Source organism: Manis javanica, chromosome 3 (genome assembly GCF_040802235.1).
Source record: "Manis javanica isolate MJ-LG chromosome 3, MJ_LKY, whole genome shotgun sequence".
Taxonomy (NCBI): domain Eukaryota; kingdom Metazoa; phylum Chordata; class Mammalia; order Pholidota; family Manidae; genus Manis; species Manis javanica.
This window is the reverse complement of record NC_133158.1, coordinates 171,028,400-171,042,591: the sequence shown is the minus strand read 5'-3', so window position 1 is coordinate 171,042,591 and position 14,192 is coordinate 171,028,400. Positions and strand designations below refer to the sequence as shown.

At 54.2% G+C, this 14,192-nt stretch overlaps 1 protein-coding gene across 10 annotated transcripts in view; it reads right to left on the bottom strand.

The window, feature by feature from the left end:
• Positions 1–14,192, bottom strand: part of LOC108388160 (extended synaptotagmin-3-like) — a 55,201-nt gene that overhangs the window by 17,930 nt on the left and 23,079 nt on the right. For 6 of the 10 annotated variants that reach the window (XR_012129529.1, XR_012129530.1, XM_073232386.1 and 3 more), the window contains exons 4-12: positions 12,825–12,897; positions 10,632–10,762; positions 10,142–10,197; positions 8,620–8,740; positions 6,109–6,191; positions 4,434–4,482; positions 4,114–4,203; positions 3,601–3,659; positions 1,279–1,429 (exon numbers count right to left, since the gene is read on the bottom strand). Coding sequence is in view for 8 of the 10 variants with exons in the window: in XM_073232386.1 (XP_073088487.1) it covers positions 1,279–1,429; positions 3,601–3,659; positions 4,114–4,203; positions 4,434–4,482; positions 6,109–6,191; positions 8,620–8,740; positions 10,142–10,197; positions 10,632–10,762; positions 12,825–12,897 (813 nt within the window). In the remaining 2 variants the exon portion in view is untranslated. Of the gene's footprint in view, positions 1–786; positions 1,430–3,600; positions 3,660–4,113; positions 4,204–4,433; positions 4,483–6,108; positions 6,192–6,866; positions 7,034–8,615; positions 8,741–10,141; positions 10,198–10,631; positions 10,763–11,411; positions 11,452–12,824; positions 12,898–14,192 lie in introns of those variants that run through there. The other 4 variants (XM_073232388.1, XM_073232383.1, XM_073232390.1 and 1 more) reach the window with 3 other exon arrangements.

The following is a 14,192-nucleotide window of genomic DNA, read 5'->3' as shown; positions in this document are numbered from 1 at the left end:
CTCCAGTCTTGCCGTCACCTTATGCACCACTGCCTTCCCTAAAATGTGTTTCCTAGCCACACACACCCCTATGCTCCTAGCACCAAAGTTTCAAACCTCAGCCACTGTGTTTCTCCTGCCCCTTTCCCCTCAGTCATTAATTAGCAAGACTTCCATTTCTAGCAATATGGTAGCCAAAATATTCTGAAAAGCCTCATTAGGAATGCCCAATAAAATGAAAGTCTTTTAAATGCATAACTCCAAAGAAAGTAAGAAAAACCCTAGGGTTAAAAAAGAGAAAACTGAAAAATAAAGGTTAAGGTTTTTCAGGATCATTTATGAGCCTTGGGTCAGTGTGAGGCTGGGAGTTGAACTGAGACCCATGAAGGTGGGATCTCTTCAGTGAACAAATAATTCTGGGATAAACATTCCACCCACCAGCCAAGAAAGGTGACAAGGAATGTGTCTGCCTCAGCCTGTACTTTGGCTGGGGAGAACTTGTGTTTCCTGAGAACATGGCACCTTATGAATTTTGAGTTAGTATTTATACTTGCTCTGTGCTCTTGAAACCCCAAATTAAAAAATTAGCATAAAAATGGATGCAGGATTGTAATGCCTCTGAAGTGCCTGGTTGTAGCAAAAGCAAGTGAATAACCTTGATCCAGGTCACAAAGGAACACTGAGTGTATGTTTGCAAACCAGGTCACCAGATGCAGAAATGAGTTGCCATGAAGAAGCATCAGCAGACACAACAAAATCAAAGTTAACTCCCAAGATCTTTAGACAATAGAATTAACAGACACACAATGAGTGTTTTCAAATGATTAAAGATAGAATAGAGACATGATAATAAAATAGTGAAAAAAGACAAGGTAAATTTGGAAAAGATAAAATTATAAATTAAAAATAGCTCATGAAATAAAAATTGGGAACAGGTAAAATAGCAGATTAGGCACAGCCTAAGAAATAATTCGTGATCTGGAAGACCGGTCTGTGGAAATTAACATGCAGCACAAATAGGCAAAAAATTGGAAGGTGAGGTCAGGTCAAGACATGGAGGGGATAATGAGGTCCAACAGAGAGGGAGTTCCAGGAGGAGGGAATAAAGAACCAGAGAGGCAATATTTGAAGAGAGAATGGCTGAGAATACTCCAAAATTGATGAAAAATGTGAATCCATCTCCCAGTTTCTTCCTCCCAGTTTCTTCCCAGCACACAGCAGGCGGTCCGTGTTGGGGCAGTCCATCTTGCTCCACAGCCAGAGCTCTGCCCGCTACCCTGGGGGCAAGGGGTAAGTTACCCGGAGCGCCAGCCTCATGGAGATGAGGCTGTCCAGGCCTGAGTGGTCCAGCCGAAAGCGCTGCTCCAGGGTGAGGTCTGTGCAGGGGGAGCATCTGGCACAGGGGCAACTCCAGGACTCCCAGCGCACACTCCTGGTCATCATCCAGCACCTGGGCACAAGACCAGTTGCAAAACAAGAGGCTAACTAAGCCCCACACGCAGCACTACCACTCTCTGGGCCCCAGCCAAGTCTGAGTTCAGTTCAGCAGGTGTACACTGTGCTTCTACTGGCCTCTGGTCCTTTTCTGAAAGCTTGATAATGGGACCAGACCTGCTTCCTATCTTCAGGGGAAAAGAGTGACTCAGGGTAGAGGCAATTATGATCCATATAGGTCAAGTCCCTCAAATACCGAGGGCCTTGGCGGGTAGTGAGCTGTGCCACTCATCCAGACAGCACATCCAGCCAGAGCTGAGGCTCCCAAAGGTCCCAGTTCTACCACTTCATTGGTCATGAGATCTTAGACAAGTCATTGTTAGAACCTGTTTGCTCATGTATAAAATAAAGACAACATCTCTCCCCCACAGATTTTAATTTTGTGAAGATTAAATTTTTTTTTAAAGAAGTACATCACCCTAATGTCCTGGGTAGATTCTAACACCCGCCGCCTCTGGGTGCCGTCTAACAGCCAGAAAGGCTCTTTTTCAGGAGAGCAAAGGGACTTGAAGGTTTGTCCTTCCACGACCTCTCACCCAGTGACCATAGGTGACGGCCTCAAGAAGATGTGGGGTGCCAGTACCCTCTTGGACTTGGGGCTGACCTCCCTGCCAGGATAACCTGCTCAAGGTGCACAGCCAAGCCCCACCCCTCCTGGCTCAGATGCCTCTCTGTTCTCAGAGCACAATTGCCAGCAAACCTCCACACATAGCTGTTCAGCCACCACATCCTGCACAAAGGAGGAGAACACCTGGCTCCACACAGGGTCCTTGCTGTGGGGACAGGTCTGAGGGCAGAAGAAGGGTCAGGTTGTGCAGAGAGGCTACCAGCACTCTCTGGTCTCACTCCAGCCACCCAGTACCACAGGGAGCCTCCTCTGTCTGCCCAGGTGTCAGATGCATGCACACTGGAGCTTATGGGGGGCCCAGGGCGGGCATCCGGACTCAAGGGCAAGGAGAGCATTGCCAGGAAGTCCCACAGGGGGTGGAGGTCATGCTAGCCTCCGAGCTCTCCTCCAGGAGGGAGGGGACGCAGGGTTGCTGCTGCTGGACGGGCGGGAGGACACAGGCCTGGAGCCATGCCCACGCTTAGGCCCTGGGTCTGCTGCTCTCTATCCAGCATGTGCCCTTGGGCAAGTCACTGACCTCTGACTCTCAGATTCTTGAGCTGTTAAACTATTCTGTGAGGTTGTTCTGAACACTAATATAAAATGCCTGGACTGTATCCTGGCACCTACGAGGCATTCAGTTATCTTTTTCAGTTCTCTAATTTTCTTTTGCTTCTCTCCTTGAGAAGGACTGGGGACCCCATTTCTTTGTCCCATAGCTGCACACCAAGCTCACCTTGCTCATGTGTGTCTTCTTGCCTACAGGCACCTTGACATAGGAAGGATCTCTGCTGACTTTGAGGGGGCAAAAATCCACCTCAATGAAGGTGGCACCATCAGTGTCAGCTTGAGAGACCAGCCCCAGGCCCCAGGAGCATATGGGACCAGGAGCCAGCCAGTCGCTTCCCTCTGAGAGAGGTACCCTGGTGCTCCCAGGGGCCCTGGCTGCCATCACTGCGCAAGCCCCAGGACGGGGCTGAGGCCAGAGCTGGGCCTGGCTGGCACAAGCTCTTGTCCCCTGGAGCGGTGGGGACAGACAGGGTGGAGTCAAGTTCTCGCCCCTCCCGTAGCTGTGTGGCCCAGGCACTCAACCTTCTGGGTCCTCTTTTGTAAAATGGCAGTGAAAATGGATACCCAGTCATCATGGGACTCAGGTATACTGACTGTGTGGGGGAGGGGCGGTGAGTTACCAAGCCCAGTGCCCAGAACATAGTGGTCCTGAAGAAAGGCGACCCTTGCCATCCCCAGGCTGCGTGCACACTGACGGCTTCCCAGAAGGCAGGAGGCTGTGCTTACTCTGGGGAAAAGGAGCTGTGACTTGCTTTCACTCGAGTTTACACACACACCCACCCTACACACACACACACACACCCTTGCTTTTTGGCTCGATATTCGCCATTCGGGTAGTCAAAAGCGTTTCTCTGCAGCACAAGAATAAGGTAAGTGAGCAACAGGTGGCCATGTGAGAGAGCTAGCAAAAGGCAGGGTGTGTGTGACTCTCTGGCCATGCCCCCACTCACCGGCAGGTTGCAGGCACTAAGAAGACCACAAGGATGGCAGTGGAAGGGCCACTCTGGTCCTACAAGCAGACACAGTCTCTCACTAGGGGTCCCAGCAGCAGGAGACAGACAGGGTTTGGAGACGCCTCCTCATGGCAGGAGGAAGCCAGCCAGCCCTTGAACTCCAGACTAGACATAAGATCCCTTACAACCTAGCATTCGGAGGCTGAGGCTAAACTGCAGAATATCTGATTCAAGTCAGACACAGGGTGGACTGCCCCCATGAGCTAGGCTGACAGGCTTGCAAGGGTCCCATCATTCCTGAAGACGGGGGAGATGCTCAGAGGCTGTCTGCTGAGAAATCAGGAGCTGCCTTGGGAGGAGATGAGGGCTGAGGGGCATGTTCTCCGGGAGGACTCGCCAGAGGACCGCAAGTTCCCCCTCCCTCCCTCCACATGCACAGCCCGCCCATGGGCCAGGCCTGCCACAAGTTCTACCATGCTTTCTGCTGGGAGGCCCGGACAGCCCCCTCACCTTGGCCAGAGCGTCCGGGTCAGTGATTGGTGAAAGCCACTCCAGGCGCAGGTGCAGCCACCTGCTGGTTGTGCCATTCAGGACAAACCACTGCAGGGGGAGAAAGGCTCAGGAGTGGGCAGGGCCAGTGACTCCTTCAGGCCGCTCAGTTCTGGGACCTGGTGGGGCCCTAATAGGGGCTTCAGGGAAAAAGTGAACCAGCCTAGGCAGTGGGCCCTGGGCTTGAGGGACAGGTAGAGGTGGTTATACGACAGAAGTGCTACACTGTGGGATGGAAACAGTGATGTCCACCAGGAGGGGGTTGCAGGCACCCACTCTACCTCATCCACTGCTCTGTTCGTCATGACATCCCCGAGGCAGATCTGCAGGCTGGAATGCACAGGGAGTGGGGATCAGCTCTGCAACGAGGAGGTGGGAGGCAGAGGCCCGCTCTGGAATCTATTTTCAGTTATTTGAGTGGGGCCCTCAAGGCAGAGGATCTTATTCACCCCAAGGAACCAGTGGGAGACCACTCTGAACTCAAGCAAAGGAAGGGCTGTCTACCCATCAGGGCCGTGGGCATGCTGCCCTGCGCAGCAGGCGAGCCCCGAGGGGAACAGGTGGCAAGGTGGGCTGGGCCGTGGCTCTGGACTCCGCAGTGACGTGCTGTTGGCATCTGGGTGGGGTGCTTCCTCACTGTACAAAGCTGCCCGGGCACTGCAGGAACTGAGCTTCCCTGTCCTGTGCTCTCTAAAGGCCAGTGATACCACCTCCCACAGCCATTGTGACAACCCCTAATGCCCCCCCCATTTCCAAAACTGCCCCAGGTGCTCTCCAAGTATGATTGGCAAGTGTGTGTGAGAGGAGGTAACAGCCACATTCACAGTGTGCCTCCCACCTACCCTGACCCCATCCCAAATGGAAGATCCTGACAGCCAGGGGAACATTAATTCTGTGTAACTGTGAGAAATGTGCCTGAGCTCTAACTAGGCTTGAAATCAGTTACATAAAACAGGAATCACAAACACTTCTAAACTGCAATTTTACAAAACTTGGAACTTTTGTCATTCAGATGAAAAATAAAAATGATAAGCAACATCTAGTAGTGAGCTGTTTCTTAGGCCATCAGATTATACCCCTCCCACTTTGTTTTTTTTCTGCTTTGTAAAATTACATGTTCATGGAAACAAGCAAAACAATATACAACTATGAAGATTTCGGTAAAACTCTTTTCCACTTCCTAGCCCCAGCCTCTGAGATGAGCAGTGTGAATAGTCTGCTTCCAAGCTTTTCTCTGCAGTCATACAAACATACGTAGCAAGAGTCCTCCCTGGAAAGATGAATCAAACTGCACAGGTCACTCCGAACTGCTTTCTCCGACTTACAAATACGTAACGGACACCCTCCAGGTCCTACACACAGATCTACTCGTTTGTAGAAGCTGTAGGATATTCTGTAGTTTGGCAACAGCAAATATATTCAAACATTCAGTGTCCTCTGAGGCTGGATATTCATGTTATTTTCAGCTTTTTCGTTTTGCCACCACAGATGGTTGTGCAATAAATATTTCAGGAGTAATGCTTTTATTTTACACCTCCTGGAAGAGGGAGAGCTGGGCCAAAAGATGGGCAAGTTTGAAGGTTTGATAGTCAGCCCAGCCCGGCCATTTCAGTCCTCCCACAGCCCTGAGTTTCTGTGTTCTGCCCCAAAGCGAGTGGCCAGGGCTCCTTGGCACTGGGAACCTGGCCACCCATGCCCCCTGCTCCAAGTGGGAACTCTGGGTACATTATCAGGAGTGCAGAAAGCAGAGCCCATGGGACACAAACCTTGGGATCCTCCCTGTACCCCAGGGCTCAGCTCAGGGCTAGGCACTCAGGAGACATTTAGGAAGGAGGCTTGTGGTAAGAATGTGGAACAATGGGGCAGCGTGCCTGACAGTCACCATGTCAGAGTGACCGGTGAGGTCACTGAGTGATGGAAGCAAGGGCCCCAGGCCCAGGTGGGCCCTCCCCTTACCTGCCCAGGAAGTTGTCCTTGTCAGGGTCCTCGTCATACAGGTCCACCTCCAGGTCCTGCCCGGGGACTTCATACACTATGAACTGAAAGGAAAGAAGTGACAGCCTGCAGGCCATAACAGCCAATGAAGCAGACCTCAGGCATGACCCAAGCGGGGCCCAGATTCCAGCCTTGCCACCTGCCAGCTTGGAGGCCTGGGCAGGTTCTGGCCTCAGTGCTTGGAGAACTCCACCTGGAAGGGAGTGACACCCTCCCCAGCAGGGTGGGGAGGACTGGGCAAGCCCATGGCAGGTGGGGCTCAGGGGCAGTGACCGCTGTGTGTTCTGCCTGGGGCTGGCAGCTTCCAGAGCATTTCACATGAAGATTGCGGCTGAGCTTAAAGAACTTCAGGCTCCTGGTGCCCAGCTCTGGCAGGGGACACCAAGAGGACTGGGGCAGAACTTCCTCTGAGGTTCTCTTTTCTACTCTGATTTGAGACTTCTGACAGAGCTGACTCTGCTGGGTCAGGGAGGTAGGAATTTGGCAAGAAGCTGTCCTGCTACAGGGCCACCACAGCCCACCTCTAGAAGCCTTGTGGGTAAGGGAAGTAGGGATCACTCAGAGCAGCATGCCTGTCCTCCAGGTCCACTCCTGCGGCCCATGGGTATGGTATGTGAGACCCATGAGGGCAAGGCCTTTCCTTCTCGGGGCCCAGCACAACCTAGAATGGACCCTGGAGGGCATCAAGAGCAGCCAAGAGTGGCCCAGGAGACCCTCACCTCAAACACCTCATTCCAGGTGGGGTTCAGGTTCTTGGAGACGGTCCTGCTCCAGGAATTCTGCAGGCCAATGCTCACCTTGGTGTAGGGGTCTGACTTGCCCTGGATCCCCAGAAAGCTGTCCTTCTGGGCCAACTTCTCTGCCTCCAGCAAGTGGACTCTGATGACTCCTTGGAAAACGCCCCAGCCTGGTGCTCACAACTGCTTCCTGAGCTGTGCCAGCCCACAAGTCCCACAGCATCAGAGCTGAAACCATCAAATGTGCCCCAGCCCGATCTCACCCTCTCGTAGTCTGGACAGGGAGACAAACCAGAGTCAGCAGGCTCCGGCCAAGACCACACTGCACATGACGGCAGGGCCGGGGGCTCTATCTGTGGCAGTGTGGCGCCCACCCACATTCCTGGCCTTCTAGACCTTCCCTGCCTCCAGCCTGCCATGGGAGTGGCCTATTCAAGGGCAGTCAGTTCCTGCTGTGCCAGCAACCAGGCCACCTGAGGTGCTCTCCTCCTACATTTCCCGTCTCTGTACCCTGCGTTTACTTTCTGACCCAGCAATCCCACTTCTAGCCCTAAAGGCATATTGGCAAAAATATAAAGTGTTCCTCATACCATATGAAGTCAGACAGGCTAGGTGGGGAAAACTGTGGCGTCCTGCCATCCCTCAAAGAAAGGGAGACTGACTATAATCAGAGCTGTACGCACAACCACATGTATGCACCTGCTCATATTAGAAGACAAATAATGGAAAACAGTGGAAGGATAAACCACTATTTGTAGGGGGAAGGTGGAGATTATGTCAGACTCCTTAAAATAAAATTTGTTTTTTAACACTGGACTGGAAGTATGCAAATATTTTACATGATTGTAAAAAGAAGGTAAAAATTAAATCCTAAAAATATTAAATGGAATGGAATCAATGCAAATATCCATGGCCCGTTCTCACAAACACACAGAGAGGAACTATTCCAAATGAGTTTAAATGGTCACAACTAGACAGAACATCTTGAGTGGCATTTATCCTAAGGACAGTGTTTTCAGTGGTTATGATGTAAGTAACAGTGTTGTGTCTTTATTCTAAGACTGCCAGTCATGTAGTGGTATGACATGGGAAGGCTGAGATGACATAGGTTCTTCCTCCCTGGCTGGCCCAGACCACACCCTTCATAGCCTGAGTAGGCCAATGCCTCACAGGTGCTGATGGGGAAATGGGCATTTTCCCCCATGCTGAGGCCCTGACTTCCAGCCCTGAAGGGCTCTGGGCCACAGCCAGGCCACCTTCTGCAGGGAGGCCACGTAGCTGTGCTCGGGGGCCTCCTGCGCCGCACCCAGGATGGAGCGTGCAGCGGAGCTGAGCCCCCAGGAGAGCCCACATCCGGGAGCATTCTCCTTCCAGCAGATGGCAAGGGTCCTTCCCACCGAGTGATGGGGTCAGGGGGGCCTCACGTCCCTGAAGGAAGGATGGGAGGCTCCTAGAGCTTCTGGGGATGGCGGTGGCTGCCCACAGTCCCCAACCCAGCCTGCACAGTGGGACCAGGATCCAGCAAGGAATGCCATCTGGGCTTTGCCCCTCCCCAGGTGGGTGACTTTGGGGCAGTCATTCAGCCTTCCCAAGACTCAGTCTTTGCCCTATAAAATGGGGGTACTAGGCCCTCCCAGGGAGGAAATAAGGGTTGCCAACTGAGAATGCGTTCTGTTCTCTAGCCTGCCTGTCCCCCAATACCAGGCCCAGCCTCTGTGGTCACTGTGGTACTCACACAGGGCAGAGGGAAGCGCAGGCTGGTCACGTCCAGCCCCTTCTTCACTGGCACAGTCACACGGTTGGGCAGCACCAGGTAGGTGGCGATGAGGTCCTCCAGCAGGCCATTTGATGCATTGCTGGGGACAGCAGGCACGACCGGCTATGGAGGGGTGGCCCTACCTCCCCCAGGCTGCATGCCCCGCCCAGCCCCTGGAGCAGAGTTTGGTGGGCTGGGCCCTGCCCAGGAGAGCACAGCCCTGACCCTGGCCTGCCTGGCTGGGGGCATATATTCTGACAGCCACTGACCAGGTCCTGCTTTGCTCTTCTCTGAGGCACCACAGCCTGGTAGCTAAGAGTGATAGCCTGGAACTTGTGTTAGAATCTTGGCTCCTCCACCCATGGGCTGTGTGACCTTGGGTAAGTTGCCATCCTCTCTGGACCTCAGTTTCCTCATCTCTAAACTAAGGATAATGATGCCTACCTCCTAGGGCTATTATGAAGATGAGCCAGTGTGTGTACAGTGCTGCAAACAGAGCCTAGGGCACAGTAAATGCTGGGCAAGGGTTTTCCCTTGTAGTCCTTCCACTCCCTGATATCTGTCCCATCAAAATTCTGTTTACTGCCTGATTCCATCTCCCCAGAGAGGGATAGGAACATAGCCTAGGACAACTGCCACACAGCAGGTGCTGAGTACTTTTTGAATGAAAAAAATGCATGACTGGATTCTCTGCATCCGGGGAACCAAGATCAGCGGGAATGTCCTCAGTACCTGAGTGAGGGGTTCTCCCTGCGGGAAGGCATGGCTGCCCGAGCCTGGCAAGCCAGCCAGGGCTTGTCCTGGCTGCACCAGCTGTCCCTCCCTCGGGGCTCTGAGCACAGCCCCCTCCCCGGTCCCAGGAAGGTGCGACTTCCCAGGCCAGCTCCTCCTCAGCGGCCTCTGCTGTGACAGCAGCCCTCTCCCATGCCTGTGTGCGACGGAGATCGGGGGAGGCCATGTGGGCTTCTCACCCCACACCTGGGTCAGGAGGGGTTGGCATGCAGACAAAAGGAAGACACTCAGGTGCCCACACCCTCTGGGCCTTGCGCACACACGTGTTCTCCCAGGGACCTGTCATCGAGGGACCAGGCTCCATGGTTACTGAGGAGGAGCTGAGAGAGGTGAAATAACTTGTCCACAGTCACACAGGTGCTAAGTGACAAGAGTCAGGAGCCTGGTCTGGCTCCCGAGCCTGTGCTGTCCCATGAGCCCTCATGGCCTCCAATGGGACATATCATCTGACCAGAACACCCTGCCCCTGCTCACACACAACGTGCGTGTACACAAGTGTGCTGGGCACAGTGCCTGCTCACAGAGGCCAACCAGCACTGTTAGGTTTCCACTCCCCCTCCAAACACACCTGCAGGGGGCAGGGCTTGGTGCCTACCCCAGTCCTCTCGCAGAGAGCCGGGAGGGAGGGCAAGCTACTAGGCAGCTCCGGTCACTGACTGCACAGCCCTGAGGGCCCCTTGCTTACTATCCGCCACTCCTGAGCATCTACCTGATGCCCAGTGCGTCCAGCAAGTTGGTCAGGCCTGTCCAGTTGATCTGCAGGTGCTGCAGGGGCAGAGGGAGGCTGTTAGGCTGCAAGGAGCCAGAAGCACAGGGCTGAGAACCCACTGCCAGGCACCTGCACGGAGAACCCAGCCTGCTGGGGGAGCCCTCTGCAGGGGTGTCAGGCTGTGAGGGCCCCTCCCAGGTCTGCGGCTTCCCTGCCAGGGCCACCACAGGAGTGGGCCACCACACACGGCCACAGGCTGGCCTCGCTTCAGAGCCTCTGAGGTACAGACCCCTCCCCACTCAGACCACCGGTGTGGCCTGTGAGCCACTTCCGAGCTGTTCCCTGCTCTTGGGGAGAGCAGCGTTGAGCTCCTCAGGCTGCCTTCAATTCCGTGAGACAAGGGGTGTGCAGTGGCCAGGTCCAGGTGGCTTAGGCAGTGTCCATTCTTGGGTCGAGCCCAGTGCCTGGGGCCCGGGAGATGAGTGCTTACCACAGGGAGTGGCCGGCCTGCCTCTTGCCCCTGGGACTCACTGGCTTTTGAAGGAAGAACATGGTCACGGCTCCCACAAAGGGCTTGTCCACCAGGAGGGGCTCCAGGATGATCCGAAGTGTGCCCTGTAGCTGGAATGGCACAGAGGGTCCCCGTGAGGGACCTCAGCCTCCCTTCTCGCCCCTGCTGGGTTCATCTGAGCCACTGCTGTCTCATTAGGGCCCATGCCTCTCCCAAATGTAAGAGCAACCTGCTGTCACATCAGGGTCCACACTTGGGGTGCAGAAACCTGCACACACCGCCACCCTTTTGCTGGCTACCCAGGGGCCGTGAGCTGTTCCTATTGCCCTCTGCTGGTGAGCTGGCCAGAGGGTGCACACAGCCAGGCTCACATTTCAGACCGGCTCAGCCTGCAGGGACCCAGGAGCACTTCCTGGCTCTAACTCAGCGCCTCTCCTCCTGCCACAAGATATTTCCACCTCCTCAGTCCACTCAGTTCCCAAGCACTGGTACCACATCAGTCTGTAAACAGAACCATGCCCTTCCCCGGGCAGCCCAAGTCTCTTGGGCCGAGCAGTGGGTTGGTGAAGCCCAGCCCCCACATTCTGGCTTTGTGACTTTGGGTCTGGAGCCCCACTATGTGCGGCATCATTACCCCTTTTGGCAACCTGCTTCAGCATGAGCCTGCTCCCTCCTGCCCTGTCCCCGACCCCAGGGGCAGGAAGCAAGGGCAGAACCACTGGCCCCACCCACATGGATCCCGTTCACACCAGCCTGCACCTTCTGCAGCTCCACGCTGATCTCACAGTCCCCGATGTAGCTGAAGTGGGCAGGGGGAGAGAAGGCGGGGAGGAGGGGCAGGTCAGCCACCCAGGGAGGTCAGAAACCCACCCGGAGCTGCCTGACCCTGATACGACCTTCCTATGACCCTCAGCCTTTCTCCACTCTGTGCACACACTGACCCCGACCCCCTGCACCCGATGTCCCATCTCCCCCCGCTGCCCACGACAGCAGTGACTGGGCACCACCGTGCCCCATGATACCCCTAGATGTGAAGGGCTCTTGGTGAACACTGCTTACCCCTCTGCCACCGCTGGGCCCCTGCCCTGTCTCTGCCGGGGTCTCTTCCCCGGGGACATCTAGCCCTGCACCCAGGTGGTTGCTGGGGCAGTGGAGGTGGGCACAGGTAACTACGTCTCAGGAGACTGAGTCCAGGGGGCGGCTCTTGCCGAGTGGTGGGCACAGGGAGCCCACAATGGGTATCCTTGAGGGCAAAGTTCAGGAGACCCTGCTGAAGGCCTGAAGGGAAAGACTAAGGGGAAGAGGAGGTGGGGGCACAGGCAGAGGAGCCCGATATCACAGCAACCCTGGGAAGGCGGGAAGGGTGACCTGGGCCCTCCAGGGCCTGCCTGAGCCGACTAGGAAACTGGGTCAGCTGACCTTGATGTGCCCCAACTATTCATATGATCTTGTGGCAGAGCCTTGGGGTAAGGAGTACCCAGTATCCATCACACCTGAGACCAGCCCCCAAAGGAGGATGGGTGTTTCCGAGCTGACTTGTTTTCCCAGGGTGCTCTCAGTGCCAGCCTCTAGACCAGAAGCAGGAAATATGAGACACTGGAAAGGAACGGCAGCATTCTGGAACTTGGGAGTTGAACCTTGGTCCCTTAATGCACAATTCAAATCTCACCACCTCCAGGAAAACTTCCTGGATTCAATCTCCCTTCTCTCCTACTCTAGCCTATTATGAACCTCACTCCAAAGGGATGTCCGTGCCCAACCCACTGAACTAGTATTCCTGTGTCTTTGCATCCTCTAGGTCCTGAGGAGCCACAGAGCCAGCTCTCCTGCCGGCCTCTCCTAGCTTGTGCTTGGAGCTCCCTGGGCTTCCTCTTGCTCCCTCCTCCCAGGAGCAGCTGGTTTGGCCCTCCAGGTGACCTGGCCCTGGCCTCCAAGAAAGCTCTGCTGCCTGGGCCTTGGTGCCCAGAGCATGCTGGCTGCTGGTGTGATGGGAGAAGCCAGGTCCAGGCTGAGGGGTCAGAGAGCGACCATCCATTCTCCTGACACTCCTCCATGCCCCACAGGGACAGGGGGTTTGTGTGCTGTGAGTGTATGTGCTCCCCCACTTCACACTGGCCGCTCCCACAGTGTTCCCCTGCACACTGCGCCTGGCCCCCAGGCAGGAGGACTCACCATATCTGCAGGTCCAGCACCACCCATCTCCAGTTGTGCTTGTCAGTGTGTACCTTGACACGATCCTGGGGCACTGCAAGAGATGCCAGAGGGCTGGTCAGCAGGGGTCTTACAGTGGGGGACAACTACCAGGCCTCCACCCAGCACTGGGCTTTGTCCCCAACGACCTGACCCCTGCACTCCTGGGCTGAGACACAAGCACCGAACTCCACTGCGCAGCCCATCTGTCCTGGGCACCCTGACACTTCCCTTCCAAGAATGTGCACCTTCGTTCTCTCTCCTACCACAGATATTTACTGAATACCTACTCTGTGCCAGGCAAGATGGGTGAGCCTGCCCTCAGGGGCTCATAGCTTGGCAGAGGGGACAATGGAGGGGGCATGAGTGCAACCTATGGGGACATCAGGAACACTTCCCAACCCAGTGCGGGGTTGGTGGGGGTTGTTAATGAAGGCTTCCTGGAGGAGAAGGCATTTAAAGGGTTGTGGTAGATGGGGAGTTGGCTCCCTAACAGCAGGGGAGAGGGCAGGGTCCCTGGCGGATTGGATCTGACCCTCGTCCCCAGCTTGTGGGCCTGAGGGCTGAGCTCTGAGGTACTTTTTCTCCCCCTCTCTGCCCAGACTCTTCTTGTGTCGGATGGCACTGAAGTGGGATCTGGTTATTATTTATCCAGAATAAAAATATAAACTTCAATTGAGTTTGAGTTAGTGATATGCATGCTCAAGTGGTTAGGGGTGATATGCATTTAAAAAAAGATGCCAAAAGGCTAGATGCATGGATATGTACAAAAGCAAAAGCAGCAAAAGGTTAACAGTGGTGTATTCCAGTTGGTTCACTGCATAATTCTCTCAATTTTTGTGTGTGTTCAAAATTTTTCCTAATAAAATGTTGGAGAAAGTAATTCAATCAACCATACTAGAAGACAGATCCTATTAGCTTTCTACTCTCTCCACAGAAAGTGATACTTACAAATGTCACATGAAAATGTTATCGAAGAGTGGGGAGTCAAAATTGCAGGGAAAATAAACATTATAGGGACATGTCAAGCAGTTAATTAAAATTATTTTATAGTTTTTCCAGAGTTGGTGATATGTGTGATCTATCAGCTTTTAAAATGTATAGCTTGCTGTGATTTGTTTCTCATTCTTTCTCATCTTTAATATTCATTTTTATCCTAATTTTACATTTTAAGTTTTAGATTCTTTTTCTTTAAAGGGGACCCCAGAATTACAGAAGCTGCAGACTGCACAGCGCCTGGCTCTGCCTTGGCTTCCAGGGCCACTAGACCCAGAAAAGCTAGGGGCAGCCTGGGGTGTGGGGCACTGCCACTGACTCCCCTGCAGCCTGCTCCTGGGCACTGAGGACAGA